The sequence below is a fragment of the Dendrobium catenatum genome, unplaced genomic scaffold (assembly GCF_001605985.2).
Source record: "Dendrobium catenatum unplaced genomic scaffold, ASM160598v2 fragScaff_scaffold_665, whole genome shotgun sequence".
In the NCBI taxonomy this organism is placed as follows: Eukaryota; Viridiplantae; Streptophyta; class Magnoliopsida; order Asparagales; family Orchidaceae; genus Dendrobium; species Dendrobium catenatum.
This window is the reverse complement of record NW_021319127.1, coordinates 1,180,123-1,201,232: the sequence shown is the minus strand read 5'-3', so window position 1 is coordinate 1,201,232 and position 21,110 is coordinate 1,180,123. Positions and strand designations below refer to the sequence as shown.

At 37.0% G+C, this 21,110-nt stretch overlaps 2 protein-coding genes across 5 annotated transcripts in view; one reads left to right on the top strand and one right to left on the bottom strand.

Annotated features, from left to right (window-relative positions):
• Positions 1-4,774: 4,774 nt before the first annotated feature.
• Positions 4,775-15,532, top strand: LOC110111299 (cytokinin dehydrogenase 6-like). Its single transcript, XM_028695699.1, has 4 exons — positions 4,775-5,421; positions 11,783-12,061; positions 14,346-14,632; positions 14,708-15,532. The coding sequence occupies exons 1-4, from the start codon at positions 5,203-5,205 to the stop codon at positions 15,024-15,026; spliced, it is 1,104 nt and encodes a 367-aa protein (XP_028551532.1). The 5' UTR covers positions 4,775-5,202; the 3' UTR covers positions 15,027-15,532.
• The window catches only part of LOC110111302 (zinc finger CCCH domain-containing protein 40), a 13,278-nt gene continuing 6,281 nt past the window's right edge, over positions 14,114-21,110 (bottom strand). The window contains exons 4-6 of one of the 4 annotated variants that reach the window (XR_003701055.1): positions 16,253-17,139; positions 15,964-16,110; positions 14,114-14,498 (exon numbers count right to left, since the gene is read on the bottom strand). Coding sequence is in view for 3 of the 4 variants with exons in the window: in XM_020843101.2 (XP_020698760.1) it covers positions 16,278-17,139 (862 nt within the window). In the remaining variant the exon portion in view is untranslated. Of the gene's footprint in view, positions 14,499-15,775; positions 16,111-16,252; positions 17,140-21,110 lie in introns of those variants that run through there. The other 3 variants (XM_020843101.2, XM_020843102.2, XM_020843103.2) reach the window with 3 other exon arrangements.

Here is a 21,110-nt window from a genome sequence, read left to right as displayed (position 1 = left end):
AAATTCACTTCCCGACCCGGCAACATCCGACGATGTGAACATGGATGATGGATTTGCTCCTCAAACCCTGGTCCAGTTCATCAATCCGATTTTCAGAGACCACGCTCCCGCATTCTCCTTCCCCCGCCCACCCGCATCCGCCCAGATTTCCCAATCAAATCCGCCCGCATGCCTAAAGTCTAGCGTAGCCGCCTATTCCGACTCCGACGACACCGAATCCACCTCCGATCAGATCCTTCCACACGTCGAACCAATTGAGCATGTCGGCACTCGTTCAATACTCGACCAAGATCCAATGCTAAAATTTGTATCAATTTTTTTATAACTCGGAGATGGATAAGCTATTCGGTGAAATCGCCAACGCCACCCCATGCAAATCAACGGTTGGAGGTGTTGCCCCTTCCGGTGATGAACGATGTGGATACATTGTCTACTCTTGTCCTGTTTGCCGTTATCGTTCTTACATTACATGCGTTATAGATGAATGTGGTTATGGCTATGTACCCAGTATTGGTAGATTCTCGGATGCATCATCATCACCTATGTTGAGATGGATTACTCGCACTCTGTTACCCACCATAGATGACTTCGTTTATCCTGTTGGTACCCTAGAGTTGTCCTCAGGGTTGGTTGAAATTACTGCCTCTGGTGGTATAACAGCGAGTCTTGTTAGTCAATATGGTGATCATTGTCCCTTCATGGGGAGCTGCAAGAAGCGGATATGGGAAGCAATAAGGGCATGTTCTGCTGCTCCTAATTATTTTGATGACTTGTCAGATTATCTAAATCAATGGCAATATGGAGCTCTTCTGACAAATAATCCTACAATTTTTACTATAAGAGAAGCACAGCTTTTGTGGCCTGATGCTCTAATCGATTGTCTAGCTTTTGAGAGTCTGCTTGAACACCTACTTTGAAGAAATGCAAATGAGGACAAGTTGGCTGGGAAATTGAAGAGTATCTATGCAGATACAGTGCTTGATGATGACAGCCCTTCATTGGGGTGGAGGTGGATAATCCTGCTTATCGAGTCATCAAACAATCTCGACTCTGGAAAATCTGTTAACCATGCTCGAGCACTAGAGACATTTTGTGTTTGCAACCGCATTAAGCTATCTCTTACGAACAGTCCAGTTGTTGGTCCTTAAAGAATGAGCCGTATTGATCTGGTGCCAGTGCTTAGTTTGGATGGTCATCCTCTCGGGAAGGTCACATCCCCTACATCTCCACTATCACTACAGCCTTCCATTAATATCCTTTCTTTAAATGAGAAGCTACAAAGTTTGCCTCAAGTTGCCATTATTCATTTAGCTCTGCAAAATGATTCCACTAGGTTAATCTTAAGTTGGTAAAATGATGTGTTTGTGGTGTCACGACCCCAAGATCCGTGTAGCGAAAGGATTCATCTGATCGTTCTATTGCCTCTTTTTTTTTTTTTCTTCTTTTCTTTCTATCGGTTTCCTCATCTGTTGTTCATATCAATCCATATTTGCAGATGTGAGTGGGAGATCAGTAGCAGACTCAACTTTCTTTCATTTCGGATTCATTGGCCTGATCAATACAAATCATTCGAATCAAAATCGCGGAAATCAAATACGTATAACAAAACAAATCAAATAATGCAATCATCAACTCTGGATATAATCAAATCCTTTTCACTAACCTGGCTCTGATACCACTTGTCACGACCCCAAGATCCGTGTAGCGAAAGGATTCATCTGATCGTTCTATTGCCTCTTTTTTCTTTTTTTTTTATTTCTTCTTTTCTTTCTATCGGTTTTCTCATCTGTTGTTCATATCAATCCATACATACATATATCCAGAGCCAGAGATAATTACATTACAGAAAAGAAACAACAGCGGATACTATAATTCACATATAGTACAACAGTCAGAGTACAGCCAAAAGAGAAATCTACACTAGCCGTACAGGCTACAAAAGAAAGCCTACCAAGGCTACAAAAGAAAAAGCTACAGAACTCGGCAGAAAGATCTTCAAGCTGGAGGCCCTGCACCTGAAATTATTTCATTCAATGGTCTTACTAGACAAGCACAAACGCTGGCTATGTTGCTGTTGTAGAATCCGTATTGCTGTTGTAGATATCCGCACGTTGGTTCTATCAAGAAGAGTCGTCACTCTTTTGCCCGTCGGCCGCCCGTCGGCATATAAAACTCCTTATAACTCCCAATCGTTATATCAATGATCAATGGTTTAAAGGAAAGCCCGTCGGCCCACCATCCTGTACAGGTCAAGTCTATCTTCAACCAACGTTCAACCAGGTTCCCACTTGTCTTTCAGTAACAATCAATCAATGCAATAATCGATGCAATAAGCAATAATAAAGAAATCTAGAACAATCATATCAATAGTCATACGCATATCAATTCAATCTATCAATTTCGGGAAAATCAGAAATCGTACGAAAATCGGGCAGAATAACGGCAGTCTACAGAATTTACACAGAAATCTCAAAAAATTACAATTCACCAAATTAATACAGAACGTGCACAGCAACATTATAAGACTATTCTTCTACTGCTCAAACCAATTCAGACATCATAATAAATTGCAATCAAAATAAAACTCCGCAGAACCAAAACATCTACAACATACCAAAAGTTATGCGGTGAAATCTTTGTCAGTACCAAACCGGGTACAAAAATCACTTACAAAAACACAAATCTGAGCACCATTTTACAAAACCTCAAAATCTTCGAAAACAGAAGTAGGGTTCGGAGTCCTTACAGCGAGACAAACAAAATATCCAACAGCAACGAACGACGAAAATCGCTCCGCGGGCCCCGAAATCGGACTTCTTCCTTTGCTTTTCCTCTCTTTCTCTCTCTTCAAAATATCTGATATTTTAAAAATGATTTTCTCTCTCCTCAAAACGAGCTGATTTTCTTATAACATTAGTCTGATCGGCCCGGCCGATCGCCACATCGTCCTGGCCGATCAAAACAAAAACCAATCGGCCCTGGACGATTTCTCAAGACGATGCTCTCGGGATTCTTGTCGTATCTGATCGTCCCAAGACGATCCAAAATCATCCTGGACGATCCAGTCCAGAAATCACTCCAGAGAACATTCCAGAAATCAGCTGTTTTCGATGCATTGATCGGCCTGGACGATCTCACCATCGTCCCAGCCGATCCTGGGGAAAAATCACTTTTCCCAGCAGCTACAGCAAAGGAACGAGGTCTCACATGTGGTGCATGAACCTGGAGAGCTAGCAGATAAATTTGTCTTCAAAAGCTACCTTTCAAAGCTAGAGCTGGGATTTCAGAAGATAAGATCTGTGTTTCAGCTTGGAGAAGCACGTGAGCAAGATCAAAAGTTCTTTCACAACATGAGAACTTTTCTTCAAGAGGGTAGACAGGAGATTAGCATGGAGGTGAATATGGATGGAATCAGAATCATAGTGAGGATGCCAATACAGCTTGATGCTTTAGTTTGGGGAGCATTGCTTGGTACTCACAAAATGCATGAAAATGTGGAGTTTGGAGAAAGAATTGATTGTTATTTGTTCAAAGGGATCCTGAAATTGATCGGGGAGCATTGCTACATTTTAGTATAAAAATTTATTGAAAGCGGAAAAAAATAATGGTCTAAAACCGTCCCAAATGAAACCATAATCTTTTTTTCTTTTCAAATGACAACATATACTTAACTTTCTCTAATAAAGTTCAATTCGTCATTTTAGCAATTCCATTTAATTATAGAATTAATCTATCTAATATTATGTAATCCCATTATCTTTTTGAAATTACTCAAATTATTATCTAGATATTCTAACATATTCTTTTTAACCTCTTAATTTTCTTCCCTATATGATTGTTAGATAAATCTTTTCATTAGTTATGTTGAAAACCACATTTTATGTTTCAACATATATGCCCAAATTTTTTTAAAAAAATTACATAAAATCAAATGTTAGAATAGTAATAGGTCCATATTTTAAAATGTATGTTATCCATTACCCTTTTGGTATTATGCTAACATGCACTAAATTTTACCCTAATATGTTTCCCAATGATACAATGCTAAAAACAAATAATCTTATTTATGTTTTCTTTTCCAAAGACTCCTTATTTATGAAACCATTACAAAGCTTTGTAATATCCAAGAATGTCTAAGGCATATAATTTGTCATCCATTAAATTGAGTATTAATCATCTAGGGCCAACTAGATTAGCCTACTTAGAGGGTTAACCAAGTTAATCTTAGTTCCACACTAAATCTCCAAGTATAAAAATCCATGCATTAGTGGCTTAGGGTTTTATTGGGCTAACCATGTCAAACCACTAATTAACCTAGAGTTAATTAGATCTAATTAGGATATGCCACTAAAACTCTTATGATTGAATATTAATTAGGGTAACTCATGGGAAGGTCAAAAAAACCTTCGAAGTTATTACATATTATAATTTTTTTTAATATTCTAATATTTTAAAATGCTGAACTATAAGTTTGATATTATTATTAGGGTTATAAATCTTCCATGCATATTAGACCAAATTAAACTCAAATCAAATATTGATTAGGTTCAATATTAAGTTAAGTGTTGTAGAGACGAGGATGCTCAAGTGGATGGGTGGCTTTACTCTTAAAGACACGATACGAAATGGGCATATAGGTGAAAAGGATGGAGTAGCTCTGATGGAATATAAGATTAGAGATAGTCACCTTAGATGGTTTGGTCACTTAAAAAAGGTCTTCCAATGATCCGATTAGGAAAGTAGATTTATTAGATTTGACTTAAGTTAAGAAGGGCAGAGATAGATCTAAAAAGACTTGGTTGGAAAATATTAAAAATGACATTTCTTTATTAAATGGCATTTCTTTATTAGATTTAAATGAAAATTTCATTTTTAACAGGACAAAATAGAGAAGAATGATTCATATAACTGAACCCACGCTGATATAAAGGCTTCATGTTGTTTTGTTGCATTAAATTTTAGAAATCTTTAGATATTAATTTGATTGGATTTTGAGTTGTAATTAATCAAATAGACATGTAACTACCAAATTTCAAAACCTATAAACCCATCATAATCTCATGAAGCGGAGATCAAGTGATCGATATTATCCCTCAATAATTACTCACAAAACAACAATAGTCCATGATGAAGGGCACAATTAATCATTATTTTGTTGATAGATGCCTACAAATGACATAAAAATTTAAATTTAATTCTTTCATGATACCTATAGCTCCATTCAATTTCCTTCATTATTTGATAATTAACCATTCATTAATTATGGTTTGGTGTTGTGTAGGAAAGGGGGAGATGCTAACATGCTCAGAAGACCTCAACCAAGACTTATTTCATGGTGTTCTTGGAGGATTAGGCCAATTTGGTGTCATCACTAGGGCTAGGATTGCCTTAGAACCAGCTCCCACTATGGTAATATTGTTATTATATTTTCAAATTATATATTCATTTATTTAGATTTTTTCTTCCTATTTTTTAAATCAACTTTTTAACTATAAAATTTTTTTGAATTAAATTTTTTTTGTACTAAAAAGCTCTTTTAAAAAGCAATAAAATAGCTATCCCAAATGAAGCCTTAATGAAATGCATTTCATGTTATTTTGAACACTCTTGGGGAGAATTTTGAAGGGGAAGATTAAACTTTCGTCTTGCCAAGACTTTTTTAAAGTAACATTTTAGTTAAAAAATAATAATAATTCATATATATTTTGTAACAAGTGAAAAAAATTAAATGATTTTGAAGAATAAGAAGATGAAACTAAACTCTTTTAAGAGAAGAAAAAAGCATGAAGATGTTCACAACAAAGGAATTGAGCAAAATTTAGATTGGAGCTTTAGAATCAATCTTCTTCAACTTAGAAAACGAGCTGGATGGCAATGAGAAGATGAGATCTATCAATCACTACTAAAAAATTAAAACTTTTAGCATCATATTGGTGCAGCTATTTTCATACCCCTATTGTAGATGATCTATGGCGGTAATTTATACCATCGACTTTTGTACCGGTTTAAACCATCACAATAAAATCCTAAACTATTCTTTACGCGACCGCCACCCAACCCCAAATCTTTCTTTCTGCACTTCATTCCTCTCCCGACCTTCAGCAGCACTCAAAATTTCTTCTTCCAGTTCTTACTTCTCTCATAGCAAACATTTTAAGCTTCCCATTCAAACTATAGCTTCAATCAGGCGTCTTCCTCAGCATTCACCATACCAAATTTTTTAGAATTTAGAAAATGAAAGACTTTGCAGAAGGTGAAATTTTCTCCAAAATGAGAGCAACCGAATGTCACAAATAGCTCGTCATATTTCGCCCATGGAGTTCACAAAAAATTTGATAAGTTTAGATATTCATATTTTCTTTGGCAAACTGAATGTAATGAGAGTTGCTCATCGTGATCCACTGCCCCCTCATGACAGAAGCTATCCAGAAATGATCTCCACAACACAATTGGCTATCCGAAAGCGCAACGATAATGGCGGCCGCTAAAGGCAACCATTCTCATGTTACACGTGATTTGCATAGTTTGATGAAGAAAGGTGATGTGGACGCACGTTGTTGCACTTGCTCCACAGGCTCATCTTATCACCTATACTTAGTCCCCACTACTCTCATAACTAACTATAGTAAAAAGCACATGATATATTTTCATTTATGTTTTACTGTTTTCAGAAATTGGTATGAAGAATAAGTTTATACATACAGCAGATTGGAACTAGAAGGACATACATATTAATAGAAATAAACTCTTTTTAATGTTACTTCTTCTACTCTGTTCTTCTTGTTCCATTGCTTACACAGCAGTTTGGTATCCCTTGCTTCAGAAGAGTTCGTGTTCGACGAACTGATGCGTGTAGGTGTTGAATCAGCTAGATGGTAAGCTAAAATGTCTGCCACACTAAATGTGGATGGAGTATGTCTGAAGGTAATTCGACTGTGTAGGCGTTGTCGTTCACCCATTGCTTGATAACAATAGATCTGATCTTCCGTGGGCTTAGCTTGGAGTAAGTGCATGAAGGAAATCATTCCTTTCTCAATCGCACCATAACTAGTTCGCCTAGATGAAAGACTTTGGATCGGCGATGTGCATCTGCCTTTGACTTGTATGCTACATTGGACTGTTCCAGCTTCTTGCGAACTTTGTCCATAGTGCATTTAAAGTTTTCGGCCAGTTTATGGGCAGTTGAATTGTGGCACTTCGGCAACACAACTATACCCACAACATGGTTAGGTGGTTTAGTGTAGACAATTTGAAAGGGGCACATACCAGTATATCGGTTTGTCATCGAATTATAGGCAAACTCCTCATGGTTGAGTACATGATCACATTGTTTCGGCCTTTCGGGTGATCTTGCACTAAGCATTGCAACATGCTTCCAAGGGCACGGTTTAGCACCTCCGTTTGGCCGTCAATTTGGAGGTGGTATGCGGAGCTTAACTTGATTTTTGTCTGCAACTATTTCAAAAGCTCTCTCCAGAAGTGGCTGATAAACTTGACGTCACGATCTGAGGTAATGCTGCGAAGCAGGACATGAAGGCGAAAAATCTCTCTAAACAATAATTTGACAACTCCCAGTGCATCACAAGTTTTCTTACAGGCTGTGAAGTGAGCCATTTTCGAGAAGTTGTCAACTACTACCATAATAGAATCAACTCCTTTTTTTGTGTGTGGGAGTCCTAAAATGAAATCCATACTTAAGTCTTCCCAGATTGATAATGTCACTGGTAATGGGGTGTATAATCTAGTGTTTTGATTGCTTCCCTTGTAAACTTGACATATTGGACACCTCTCAACAAATCTGATAACATCCCTTCGTAAGTGTGGCCAGCAGAAGCGCTCTTGTAGATGGATTGAGGTTTTTTCTCTGCTGAAATGTGCTGACAAACCTCCAGCATGCATCTCCTTGATCAATTGTTGCCGCACGAATGACAGGGGCATGCAAAGAGCATTGCCTTTAAATAAGAATCCATGGCGTAGTGTGTAGTCTTTATACGATCTCCCCACCTAATAGTTTTCCCATGGTAATAGAAAATCTGCATCAATTTATAACTCTTTCAAGGATTCCAACCCTGTAATTTCGGTTTGAAGTTTAACAATGAGGGTGGATCGTCTGCTCAACGCATCAACCACCCTATTTTGAACTTCGGATTTGTGCTTAAGGACAGCTGAAATTTTGTAGGAAAATCACCCATCTAATATGCATCTGGTTAATGTGCTTCTGAGTGTTAATAAATTGGACAGTTTAATGATCACTGCATAGTACAAAATCTTGGTGAAGCAAATAATGCTCCCACTATTTGAGGGCCCGATTAATTGTGTATAACTCTTGCTCATACACCGACCACTTCTGTCTTGCCAGACTCAACTTCTCACTGTAAAACTCAATTAGTCGGTTTTCCCAAGAGAGCACTGCTTCAATTCCCACTGCTGAAGCATCAGTGTCAGCATTAAACGGCTTAGTGAAGTCTAACGTTGTTAGAATAGCAGCTGAAACTAATGCCGCTTTGATGGTCTCAAAACTACGTTGATGTTCTTCGTTCCAACTGAAGGTGCTCTTCTTAAGACAATCCGCCAATGGGGCCATAATCATACTGAAACCAAGCACGAATCGATGATAGAAATTGGCTAAACTGTGAAAACTTTGAATATCAGTGATGGAACGAGGCTGCGGCCACTCCTGGACAGCTGCAATTTTGCGTGGATCCACACTAACTCCATCTGTCGAGACAATAAAACCCAGAAAATGGATTGCAGTGGTAGCAAACTCATAACTACAATTTTTGACCTTTAGAGGGAGCATTGCACAATCCGAACGACATCACCCACCATTCATATAAGCCGTAAGCGTCTTGAAGGTCGTCGTCCATTCATCTCTAGGGTGGATTCTGATTTGATGGTAGCCACTACTACGCAAGTCTAATTTTGAGAAAATCTTGGCTCCAGACAAGTAATCTACCATATCTTCCAGCCTAGGGATGGGAAATCGATATTTCGTATTGATCTTGTTGATTGCACGCCTGTCCACACACATTCTCCACAGCCCATCCTTCTTCGGGACTAATATGGCAAGTACTGCACAGGAGCTCCGGCTAGGTTGTATTAGTTTTTTCTGTTATAATTCTTCCACAATCTTCTATAATTGTTGATGCTTAGTGGGACATAGTTTATAATGTAATAAATTGGGTAAAGTGACGCAAGTACCAGATCAATTTGATGCTGAATATAGCGTATGAGAGGGAGTTCATTTGGCAGTTCTTGGGGTGTAAGATCTTCAAAATCAGTCAACAATTTTCATAGTTCAGGTAGGTAAATAGAAGTATAAACCTCCTGACCTGCTTCAATAGTCGCAAGGGCTACCAAGGACTTCATCTCACGGCTGATCTATAACAGAGACTTCCCTGACACAATACAAAGGGATGGTTTATTGGAGCTAAGGTTAGTTGCATTGGTTGGTGTGCTGGGTAGTAGTCAAAGTTTTCGTCCCTTCCATTCCAATGAGTAACTATTATTCAGCCCATCATAGGTAACACCGTTGCCATATTGCCACGATCGCCCCAGGATTAAATGGCAGACATCCATGTCCAAAATGTCACAAATAATTTCACAGGTATAGTGTTTTCCAATGGAGAAGCTTACCCGACACATGTCTGTGACAAGTATATCCATGCCCTTTTTAACCTAGCTACTTTTGTAGGGATTTGGATTTTTTGTGGTCTTGAGGTGTAGGGCTTGAACTATTGCACGAGATAATATTTTCAGTGCAACCATCATCAATCAGGACGTCACAAACTTTACCACTAATGGTGCACTTAGTTCTAAAGATAGCATTTCTTTGTGAATTGAGGTTATTTCTCGGTGCTAGTAATATTTTTTTTTAGAACACATACGACTGGCTCTCCTTCGTCGCCTACAACTTCTTTGAAGTCTTCATCAGGTTCTCCATCAGCCACCGTGTGATTCGTCTCTATTTCCCCTTCAAGCAATTGTACTTGTTATCGATTTGGACACTCATTGGACTTGTGACCCGGTTCAAAAATATGAAACACTTCAAATTGTTTGGTCGGGCATATGGATTGTCTATAGCTGGTGCCTTAAGCTTGTTGGACGTTCTCACTTCAATTGCTGGGGGTATAGTCCATGTTGGTAGAGCAGATTTTTTTACCCTGTCTAGTTTCAGTGCGTGGGTGAGATATGATTTCAAGAGTAGTCGACTCAGAATGTATCCGCAGGGTTCCCATTCTGCAAGGCAATAGATTCAACTGAAGTTCACCCTTCAAAGCGAAATTCACAGCTTGTGATAGCGACCAGACTGGATTCAATTCCAATCTGTCTTGGATAGCTTCTCTCAATCCCCCAATGTAGTGTGCTATCAGTTGGTTATTGGATTCGTGGAGGTTGTAACTTCCTCTGTTTAGTCATTCACACTTCTATTTCCTTGGAGACAATGTTGATACTTCATGTATAACAATTGTTCATAGTCTGTTGGCATGAATTGAGGAATTGAGCCCTCAGTAACAGCTTCATTCGCCCCCAATTTCTGATTCTCCCCTTTCCTTATCTCTGTCGGGAATGAAGAAGTTGTTGCCACCATGCATTTGCGCTGCCTCGAAGCCAACATGTGACATTTTTAGCATGTTTGTCCTCAGGAATGTACATATAATCAAAGAATGATTCGAATGCACCTTCCCAATCAAGATATTCCTCAATGTGCAGCTTTCCTTCAAAGAAGGGGATATCTATTTGTAGCTTAAAGTCTCTCTGTGGTCTTCGCGGTGCTCCACCTCAGCGATGTTGCATATGATAGTAATGGGGGTGCTCTTCCTCCATTGGATTGGAGGCAATTCCCTATGGGTGAAAGTTAATTTCGACATCATAATCGGTGAAATCTGTTGGGATCGTCCTGGGAGGATGATCAATCCGTCCTCGAATTGGTTCGGCACTGCATTCCGATGTGATTGTCGGAGCAACAGGGGGAGAGATGTCGCCGGTTCTAAGGCTCTGCATCTCCATATGCATCTTTGTGAAGAATCGGCAAAAATCTGCTCTAAGCTCCTCCAGGTGTCAATCGTCCACAATGTGTCTCCGCTCTAATCGTCGTGATGCGCATGATGTCGATTGTTTTCCTCCATGTACTCCCACTTGGCTCTGATACCAAACTATTGTGGAAGGAATGGAATAGGAAGAATATGGTAGAAGAAGTAACAGGAAATAGAGTAACTTATATTTTCTTTCTATTAATCTGTATGTCCCTCCAATTCCAATCTGCTATATGTATAAACCTATTCCTCGTATTAGTTTCTAATAACAGTAAAACATAAATGAAAATATATCATTTGTTTTTGTATTATAGTTAATTATGAGTGTAGTGGGGACTAAGTATAGGTGATAAGATGAGCCTGTGGAGCAAGTGCAACAACGCGTTTCCACATCAAAAGGTGATGGATGGGTTTGTAGGGTCTATCTTGAGAAATTATATATTTTTGCTTACTCTATTGCCAGAAAAATACTCGAGTATTATGATGTATTATTGGCATAATTGATAATGAAATCATATAAAATCAAGCTGAAAATCTAAATTATATATAATATTATGCTCAAGACCATGCATATTGACCACTGTAAACTTATATTTTAGCAATTTACCCATTTTCAAGAGAAGTTTTGCTGCTTTTGAAAGCTTATTGCAGTTTTCAAGCCAATGCATTAATGGAGATTGTTAGAGTTAATGCATTTGAAAGAAGAAGAAGAAAAATTATGATTAAAGCGGCTTATTCATTTTTAGGTGAGATGGGTCGCACTGGCCTACAGTGATTTCAGTAAATTTGCCAGTTCTGAGGAGTACCTGATTTCCTTGGATGGGATGAAGGAGAGCAAGAAAGGATTCGACTACATCGAAGGCTTCTTCTTCTCAAACAGCAGTCATGTAGAAAACTTTATTTCTCCATTTCTGTCTGTAGAGGATCGAGAGATCGCCGGCGCCTTAGCTGACCAGAATGCCGGGATCTACCTCATTGAAGCAGCATTTCATTACAATGAAAGCTCTGCATCCACTGTCGACCAGGTACGAAAGGACTTATAAAAACATAGTAGTCCTGAAAATTCATATACTTCTACAGCATCCAGTGTTCTAATCACATCAAGAGAATCAAATAGCATATTCTGTACACTTATAAAAAGTGCACAGGAATATATAAATAATAATCAGAACATAGGAACTTTAAGAATCTTGATAGAACATATAGGGAAACATGTAGCATTGTTCCAATACTTATATAACAAGTGTCAACAAACATATTAAACATTACAAGAAAAATAAGATCATGCGCATGTCAAAGGCCCCGTGATTACAAGATGACACAAATAGTAGATGTTAGGTAGCTTGCATATCCCAAGAGAAATCAAATATTATGATCAATAATCCTCAAAATATTAATATTCTCATTAGATTACATGGTAAATTTGTGTAGAAAACGCATGCAAACATAGATCCCTCACTATCACTAGATATAATCATGCAATAACATAGAAAAATAAAGGAAATCATATATCATAACATTGTTTGAAGAAAGTCCATTTAAATCTCAAAATATAGATTAAGGCTTCATTTGGGACAGCTTTTTTGATGCTTTATAAAAGCACTTTTAAGTATAAAAATTTCGTGAATTAAAAATTTTTGTACTAGAAAGTCATGTTAGAAAGTATCAAAAAAGCTATCCCAAACGAAGCCTAAATTCTGCATTCCCTACACGATATCATGCAAGAGATGAAAACATTGAAAAATAAATTAGGAAACACCCTACCTCAATAGGAATAATTTTCCTAGTTACCTCAACTCCTAAATCAATCAAATGTCTTAAAAGCACTAATTCTCTCTTTAACTCTCCTATTTCTCTCCTCCCTATCAATCTCTTCAACATTTATAGCTACCATGGTGATGAAAAATGAAGGAAATGAGGTGAGAGAGGGTTTATAAGTGAGTAACATTATCATAAATACTAATAGTTTCAACCAAGTGTTTAGTAGCACAAGTAATCAATACTTGACATAATACAATGCCTATAAAATTATAAAAAATATTTGTAAAATATTGAAATAATTTAATTAAATTTAATTGTAAATTGATACCCACATGACTCCATACATGATGTATCAATTATATCATATCATAGTTCAATAAATCATATAACACAGAAGAAACCTAATCATTCATAGGATTAGAGATTATATATACAATCACCTACATTTGAAGAAATTATAATGTGTCATGCATATAAGAGCATCATATTAATTAATCATGCATACGTATGAAGCACAATACATCAAAAATTAATATACACATGTAAACACAAGCAGACAAGATCTCTATACTGGTGAGTATTATAGTCTACCCAACTTAAAATAAATATTACCCTGAGCATTTCCATATTAAGCTTTATCTTTCAAATTGCATAGTTTCATATTATCTAAAAATTCATACATTTTAAACTAATAATTGTCTAACAATTGAGACGACTAAAATTTTGTGAATATTGATCTAGATGTAGTCATCTGGTCCAAGACCTACGTCATAAACCATAGCATAATCTTCACCACATCTAAACTGCACATCAACCTTGCTTGCACATTAACCTTGTCTAGCAAGACCTGCATCATAATTATCTATATAACCTGTTTCACAATAGTACCGTGTGAGGACCTAAAATGATCCTCTCACCTCTGCATTGTTTTAATTTCCCAAGGCTTGTCATGTACTGAAGTTACTCCAGTTCTTTGGAGGTGAACCATTTTTGTATAATTTTTATAAAAATACAGGATGAAATTCAAGGCTAGGTCCCATGATTTTCTCTTCCAAGAGTTTTTTCATGTAAAAAATTTTATATCACGTTTTCTTCTCTATTGGATTGATTGTGCGTGTGAAGCAAATAATAATAATAATAATGCATTGAGATTGATCCTTACTCTATTAGCTTAATCTTCCACAAGCAACAAGACTAATAAAAATTATGACTATAATTCAAAATTGTATGAATGAGTATAAATCTAGAGAGCCACCTTTTTATCCACTTTTTGTCAAGAGAACTCATAAATTCAGTTCCGAAAATAGAATCAACCATGAGTTCTAAAAGAAGACCCACTTTTCAGCCATGTTTGAATTCATTTTATGTCAAATAAATATCTGAACTTCATACGCATACTAATATCAAAATATCTTACCCTTTTAACACGCATGAAGGAGAGATTAATGACACTTTAAACTTTACAGCAAGTAAAAATTTCCTTACTGCCGGAGCACCTTACATGGCATGGATCATATCATCATCTACTAACTTCTTAAATGATAACAGGAGATTGAAACAATTATCAGTGGCGTGATCAATGGCTTACAGGTCAAGTTTACCAGAGACCTCCCTTACACCACATTCATAGACCGGGTTCGCAGGGAGGAGCAGAAGCTCCGTCGTCATAACCTGTGGAACCTTCATCATCCATGGCTAAACCTGATCGTACCCAAATCAAAGATAAACATTTTCAATGAGAAGCTCTTTAAGGGCATTTTCCAAGAGGAGAAGCCCTTGGGTGTCTATCTTGTTTATCCCATGAATAGAAACAAGTATAACTTAACTATAAAAAAGCTTTAAATTTTTGCTTTAAATGTATCATACATGACTAATTTTCTGAATGCTATGACCAATTGCAACTTGTAATTATACTGCTGTAGGTGGGATGAGAGATGGTCTCTTATGTTTCCTGAGGAAGAAGAAATCATTTACAAAATCGGACTTCTGATCACCGCTGATGCCAATGATGTGGAGCGAGTTTTAGGTCGCATTAAGGAGATCAGGAGCTTCTGTAATGAGAATGGCAATGGGACAAAGGAGTACACGCCATGCTACAAAACTACAGAGGAGTGGAAGAGGTATTTTGGATCAAAATGGGAGAGACTTGTGAAGCTGAAGAAGAAGTATGATCCTAAGGCAATTTTGACTCCAGGGCAAATGATATTTACTTCATCACTTCTAGACTGATTTCCATAGAAGCAATGCAGTGGAAAAGCTGAATAAAGATTTCAAATGACAACCTGTTTTTACTCCTGAATGGATTTTAAGTATTTCTTGAGTATTATCTTAAGTTTTTTTTTCCTTCTGTGTCAAAAGTGAGTTCATATTTTTCATTTAAAATTTTTTGAAAAAAAATATCATTTTTAAGTTCATCTTTGCTTTATTCAATGGAGTTATGAGCTAATTCATGAAGCAACTCGCATTTTTATATAAGAGAACTATTATTTTATTCTATATTAAACATTATCAGCACAACTCACAACTGTAACAAAGATAGCCTTAGACTGATTGTTATCTGTTTGATTTTTAACAGTGAAAAGGATTTGGACGTGAAATTTAATTAGAAGCATGTCTTCAGTACTGCCGCTGGTCTACTCAAATTTCTAAAAACTTTGATTCAGAATGATTAGTCCCGATGCATCCACATATTTATTCAAAAACTATGAATCAAAGGTCATAAGTGTGACTAATAAGTAATAAGCTCTCTTTATCACAATTTGTTTAAATGTTTGATGAAAATAAAATAAATTTATATCACAAGCTATTAGCAGTTGAACAAATTAAAGCTACTTTGGACACCCTTCCTAAGGTGATGAGAAGAGAGACTGGATAGACAAAAAGAGAATCAGGATGGATCTTAAAGCATTAAGTCAATATAGGCTATGGCCTACTCTAAAAAAATGTGGCCAAATGTCAATAGTACTTTAAACTATAAGTTATAGACAACAAATTTTTTTGTTGAAATAATTATATATGGTCAACATCCATATGTTTGAAGAAAATTATTAAATTTAAGAAAATGCAGAATATTAAACATACATCAGCATATCACAACGACCAACAAAAGAAATATAAAAGAATAAAAGCTTCAACTGTAAAGTATATGAAGCAGAAAAAGACAAACTGAGCTGCAGCAGGCGATGTAAAAGACAGTAGTGGGTGGCCATGGTTATCTCCATTACTTCACAGTTCACACTGATCCTAGCTAGTCCATGGCAACAGATTGCTTCTTCGAAGGCGCCATGATCATGAGCCTGAGTGCTCTTCTTGGTTATAAAACAGTATAATGAATTCCAAAGGACCAAATCAGAAGAATTTTCAGTAGAAAAAGCTTTCTAGGCTAGAAAAGAAATCTTCTTGAAGATATTATTCCAATTATTGCTAAATCACCACAAAAAAACAAGGACACTTACAATATAGTTTAAAGCAAGTGAAGCATCAATTCTGGGATGAAGATGCAGCAGCACCAGCATTCTGGTGCAGAAGACTGGCAGAAGGTTGTGGCTGTTGTGGCACTGGCTGTGGCGTCCGTGGAGGCAACATCATCTGCTGATATGGATGGTATTGTTGATGCTGGTAATGAGGCGGGGGAGGTGCCATATAAGCATAGGGTGGATAATAAGGTGGGTACTGGCCTTGCATCTGTGGGGGAGGCCCTGGATATATCTGGGAAGAACCTTCTGCGCCTCTGGTCTGCCTATCTAATCCAGCCTTGCCATCGCTCGGTTCCTGAGAAGAGGGCACGGGCACAGCCGCTCCCATCCTCTGTGGATCCATGGATGGGTAGAAGGTCCTCTCTGATGGCAATGGAGGGGGGATGTTGAAGTAATGCATGGGCATTTGCTGGTTATTATGCTCATGGGTTCCTGGAGGGTGAGGCTGCAGACTGCTCTGCTGCTGTGATATAACTGCCCTTGGGAGTAAGCCACCATGTGCCACAAGACTTTGGTGAGCTGCTTCATCATCTGCATTCTCCAACTCTGTTTTTTGTACTTGGGGTTTCCCCCACATTAGTTTTAGGCGAAGGCCCTTTATTACAAGCTTGTTAGAGAGTTCCTCAGCGGCCTTCTCAGCTCCTTCTCGGTTGGTGTAGGACACAAAGGCACATGCACGCTGGGAAACCATCCTAATGGACTCAATCTCTCCATGGGCATAGAAGTGATCCCTAAGATCCTGCTCAGTGATTCGGGCATCAAGACCGCCAACATAAAGTGTTTTTATGCTTTCATCATCAGGAGGAGATAGAGAGGGCATCTCGCCAGCCTTTCCCAGAAGTTTAAGGGCAACAGGATCATTCACACTGCAAGCATGGAGATGGCATCATTGAGTAAGCTCAAATGGATGCTTATTATTTCCAGCTAAAGAACACAAAAAGTATAGGATGTTCACATTCATTTGACTTCTTAAAAGGTGAAATAAGATGGTCTGGGAAGTGCTATAAAGCAGGTGGGGCGGGGGGTTGGGTGGGGGTTAACGAATAGAGGACACATCACCTGAGTTTAAGCAGAATATGATCAACACACTGCAAACATGGGACTTAAAAGATGAAAACCAGGGAAATTTTTTGGGTTAGGACGTCCTCACGCCAATTAATTAGAATAAGTATTTTAACTTGTGGATAGGCTTTGAGATGACTGGAATAAATGCGATGTGCTGGAAGGGGTAGCGTTGAGGGGGTTTGACGAATAGAGGAAATATCACCTACTTAGCAGGAGTTTAAGCAGAATAAGATCATCATTCCATAAGCATGGGACTGAAAAAGATGAAAATCAGGGAAAAGTTTTGGGTAAGGATGTCCTCAGGCCAATTCAGTCAGGATGAGTATATTAACTTGTGGATTGGCTTTGAGATGACTGAAATACATATTATGTGCGGGGAGGGGAGGGGGTGGGATTGAGGGGGTTTCACAAATAGAGGAAATATCACCTGCTTAGCATGAGTTTAAGCAGAATAAGATCATCATTCCCTAAGCACGGAGCTAAAAAAGATGAAAATTAGAGAAAATTTTGGGTTATGACGTCCTCACGCCAGTTCAATCAAGATGAGTATTTTAACTTGTAGATTGGCTTTAAGATGACTCAAATACATAGTATGTTTGAAACCAATTAAGAGTTGTATTTCAATCTAGTTCAAAGCTAATCTAAAGGCTTAAAATTTCACTTGATGGAAAAAGCGTGAGAACGTTATAATCCTTTTGTTTTTTCTGGCAACTAGTAGAAAATCCACACAATCCATAAATGAACAAATGAAAGAAAAAACTTTTCAAGTTCATTTCAACCAACACCCCATGATTTTTTTTTAATTTGCAACAAATATATCACAAAAAAGAATTGTCAAATAAGCTTGAGGGTAATTGGATTAAGAATGTGAGATGGAGAATCATTGCTTCAAAGAAAAGTAATGTTTCTCATTCCGCAAGCATTAAATACATTGCAATTCAAATAGATGTATTAGTCTATGCCAACCTTTAAAATGCAGCGATTCACCATACATTAGAAATATCCCCTTTTTATTTCTCTTAATATATAAACATAAATAGATTTTATACATTAAAATAAAAAAGAGAGATTCATTCCAAAATAAAGTTCTTTGATTTCATTCTTTAAAAAAGATCTCTAAAAAGAATCTAATTTAAGATAAAGCTTCTCCTCAAAATTTCTTTTCCCACTTTGAAAGTACTAAATTTAATAATCTTCCATCAAAACCCCATGTCCTCATCCCTATACAATTTTTAAATAAAGAAAAAGAAAAGACATTAACTATGAAGAAAACCATTTCAAAATAGAGAGCTTCATTTAAAATAAGGGGCTCACTTTCTATATACAGTTAATAATAAGTATATAAACTGACCTATACAGAGTATATAAATATATAGAATATATTTATTTACCATCTTTCTATATAAAGTTAATATTAAGTATATAATCCTTGACCAAGTATTTTCCTATTTCGGTTGGATTACATCAAGGATCAGCTTTAAGCTCATATCTTTTTGCTCTAGTGATGGATGTTCTTACTAGACATTTGCAAGAGGATGTACCATGATATATGCTATTTGTTGATGATATTTTTCTTGTTGATAAGACTAGAAAGGGAATTGTGCAGATAAACTTGAACTACAGAGGTCAACTTTAGAGTCTAAAAGTTTTCATTTGAGTAGATCTAAAACCGAATACATGGAGTGTAATTTTAGTAGTAATAGATCTAATGGGGGGACTCTGACTTTGGGCGATCAAATCATTAATAGGAGTATATGTTTTAGATATCTCGAGTCTATTGTTCAAAGTGATGGAGAAATAGACTGAGATATTATTAGTAGAATTCAATTTCAATGGTTGAAGTGGAGGAATGCATCGAGCATGTTGTGTGATAGAAAAGTATCACTCAAACTTAAGGGAAAATTCTATAAGATGGTGGTCATACCTGCAATGCGACACAGAATGTTGGCCATTAAAAGATGAGCATAAAATTAAGTGTTGCAAAGATAAGGATGCTCAGGTGGATGAGTTGCTTCACTCTTAGAGACAGATTGTGAATATATATATATATATATGAAAAGGTTGGAGTAGCATAAATGGCAGATAAGATTAGACAGAGTCGCCTTAGATGATTTCTTTACATAAAACGACAGCCTTCCGATGACCAGATTAGGAGAGTAGGTGTAGTAGATTTAACCTATTTTAAGAAATGTGGAGATAGACCTAAAAAGACTTGGTTAGAAAATATTAGAAATGACATTTTTAATTAAATTTAAATAAAAATTTGACTCTTAACAGAAAATAATGCAGAAAAATAATTCATGTAGCCGACCCCACGTAGTGCGATAAAGGCTTGATATTATTGTTGTATTGTGAGAGCAGCAATTGGAGAATGCCAAGTCACAATGCGTTGATTACTAAACTTTTTGTTTTAACTAAAGATTTGCAAGATGGCAGTGTAACTTATCTTTAAATATATATATATCTATGATGCACTGACACGGACACGGGACACGGCATTTTCTAAAAATATAGGACACGGGTGCGGCGTGGACACGGCATAATATTTTTTTAATATAATATATAGAAATTAAGGTGACATTATATTAAAAATGACAAGCAATAATAAATCAATTTTATGATAACTTGTTTAGCTTATAACATAAAGATGTTTAGTACAAAATATCTAGTACAATCACAAAAATATAAGCGAAAAATTATTTAGCTGCCCCCTGGCGAGGTTTTACCTACCAGGGTAAGAGTAATTTTGAAGTTCTACTTGTTTTTAAAGTTCGTAAGTTATTTGTATGGAAAGATATCGAGCGGTACCGAGCTTGTACCTAGCAAGACCAAGCATATACTGAGCGGTACCGAGCATGTACATTAGATTTTTTTTTTTGTAAGATTCAAAAAACAATAATTTATATTTCAGGCATCAAGAGACAAGCGTCGATGCCATTTATCAATCACCGAGAGAGGAGATGAAAATACATTCACTGCCAAAAAGAAATGAAAATGAGAATATTCGATGAGTGGTTATTAAGTGCGGATGTTGATTTGATGTTGTGAATAGGAAATAAGAAACTTAGTTTAAATCCCGCAAAATACAAGAAATTATATTTAAAAAAATTCATAAAATATTTATGATACGCGTGTCGGACACGCGTGTCCAATTTGTATTTAATATTTTTTAATCGGACATGTTTTCGGAGTGTCTGACACGTGTTGGAGGAGTGTCGTGTTGGACAAGGTGTCGGACACTGCACGCCTCTTTGAGGAGAAGTGTCGGTGCATCATAGTGATGTAGAACGGGAAGGAGGCGTTGCAAAAGAGAGGATCACCTCTCCCAAAATCTGAGAGAAATCAGATTTCTTGCTTGAAAGAGGAGGGAGAACAAACACCAAACTCCTCTTGTAGAATCTGAAAACTGTTTCAGATTCCAAACAGAAATCTGAGAAGAAAATTTAGCTATCAATGTTGGGAGGAAAGGGTTAGTAGGAACAAGAATTATGGAAGTGAATTCACGGGAGCTTCTAGTAGAGGAATTCCCACGTGATGGCCTGGGAAGCTTTCGGCCAGCAGCAGCAGCTTTTGGAAATTTGTCCAAAGGAAATAACTGCACTTAATTGCCCCCAATCAAAGCAGGTTGATTGGAAGGGAGATTCAGGAAGATAGGAGGGAGTTACGGGAATGAAGAGGGAGCAATTAATGTATAGAGAAGGAAGTGGGGAATTTAATTCCTCAAGCTGTTACGAGGAGTTAGAAACATCTCAGATTTTGAAATTCTCAGGTT

Excerpts from the sequence above, each read along its gene's own strand:
- LOC110111299 (XM_028695699.1), top strand. The coding sequence starts at position 5,203 with ATGATACCTATAGCTCCATTCAATTTCCTTCATTATTTGATAATTAAC. Across the intron at positions 5,422-11,782 it reads CCACTATGGTAATATTGTTA|GTGAGATGGGTCGCACTGGC; the intron begins TTATATTTTCAA and ends ATTCATTTTTAG. Across the intron at positions 14,633-14,707 it reads TATAACTTAACTATAAAAAA|ATACTGCTGTAGGTGGGATG; the intron begins GCTTTAAATTTT and ends CAACTTGTAATT.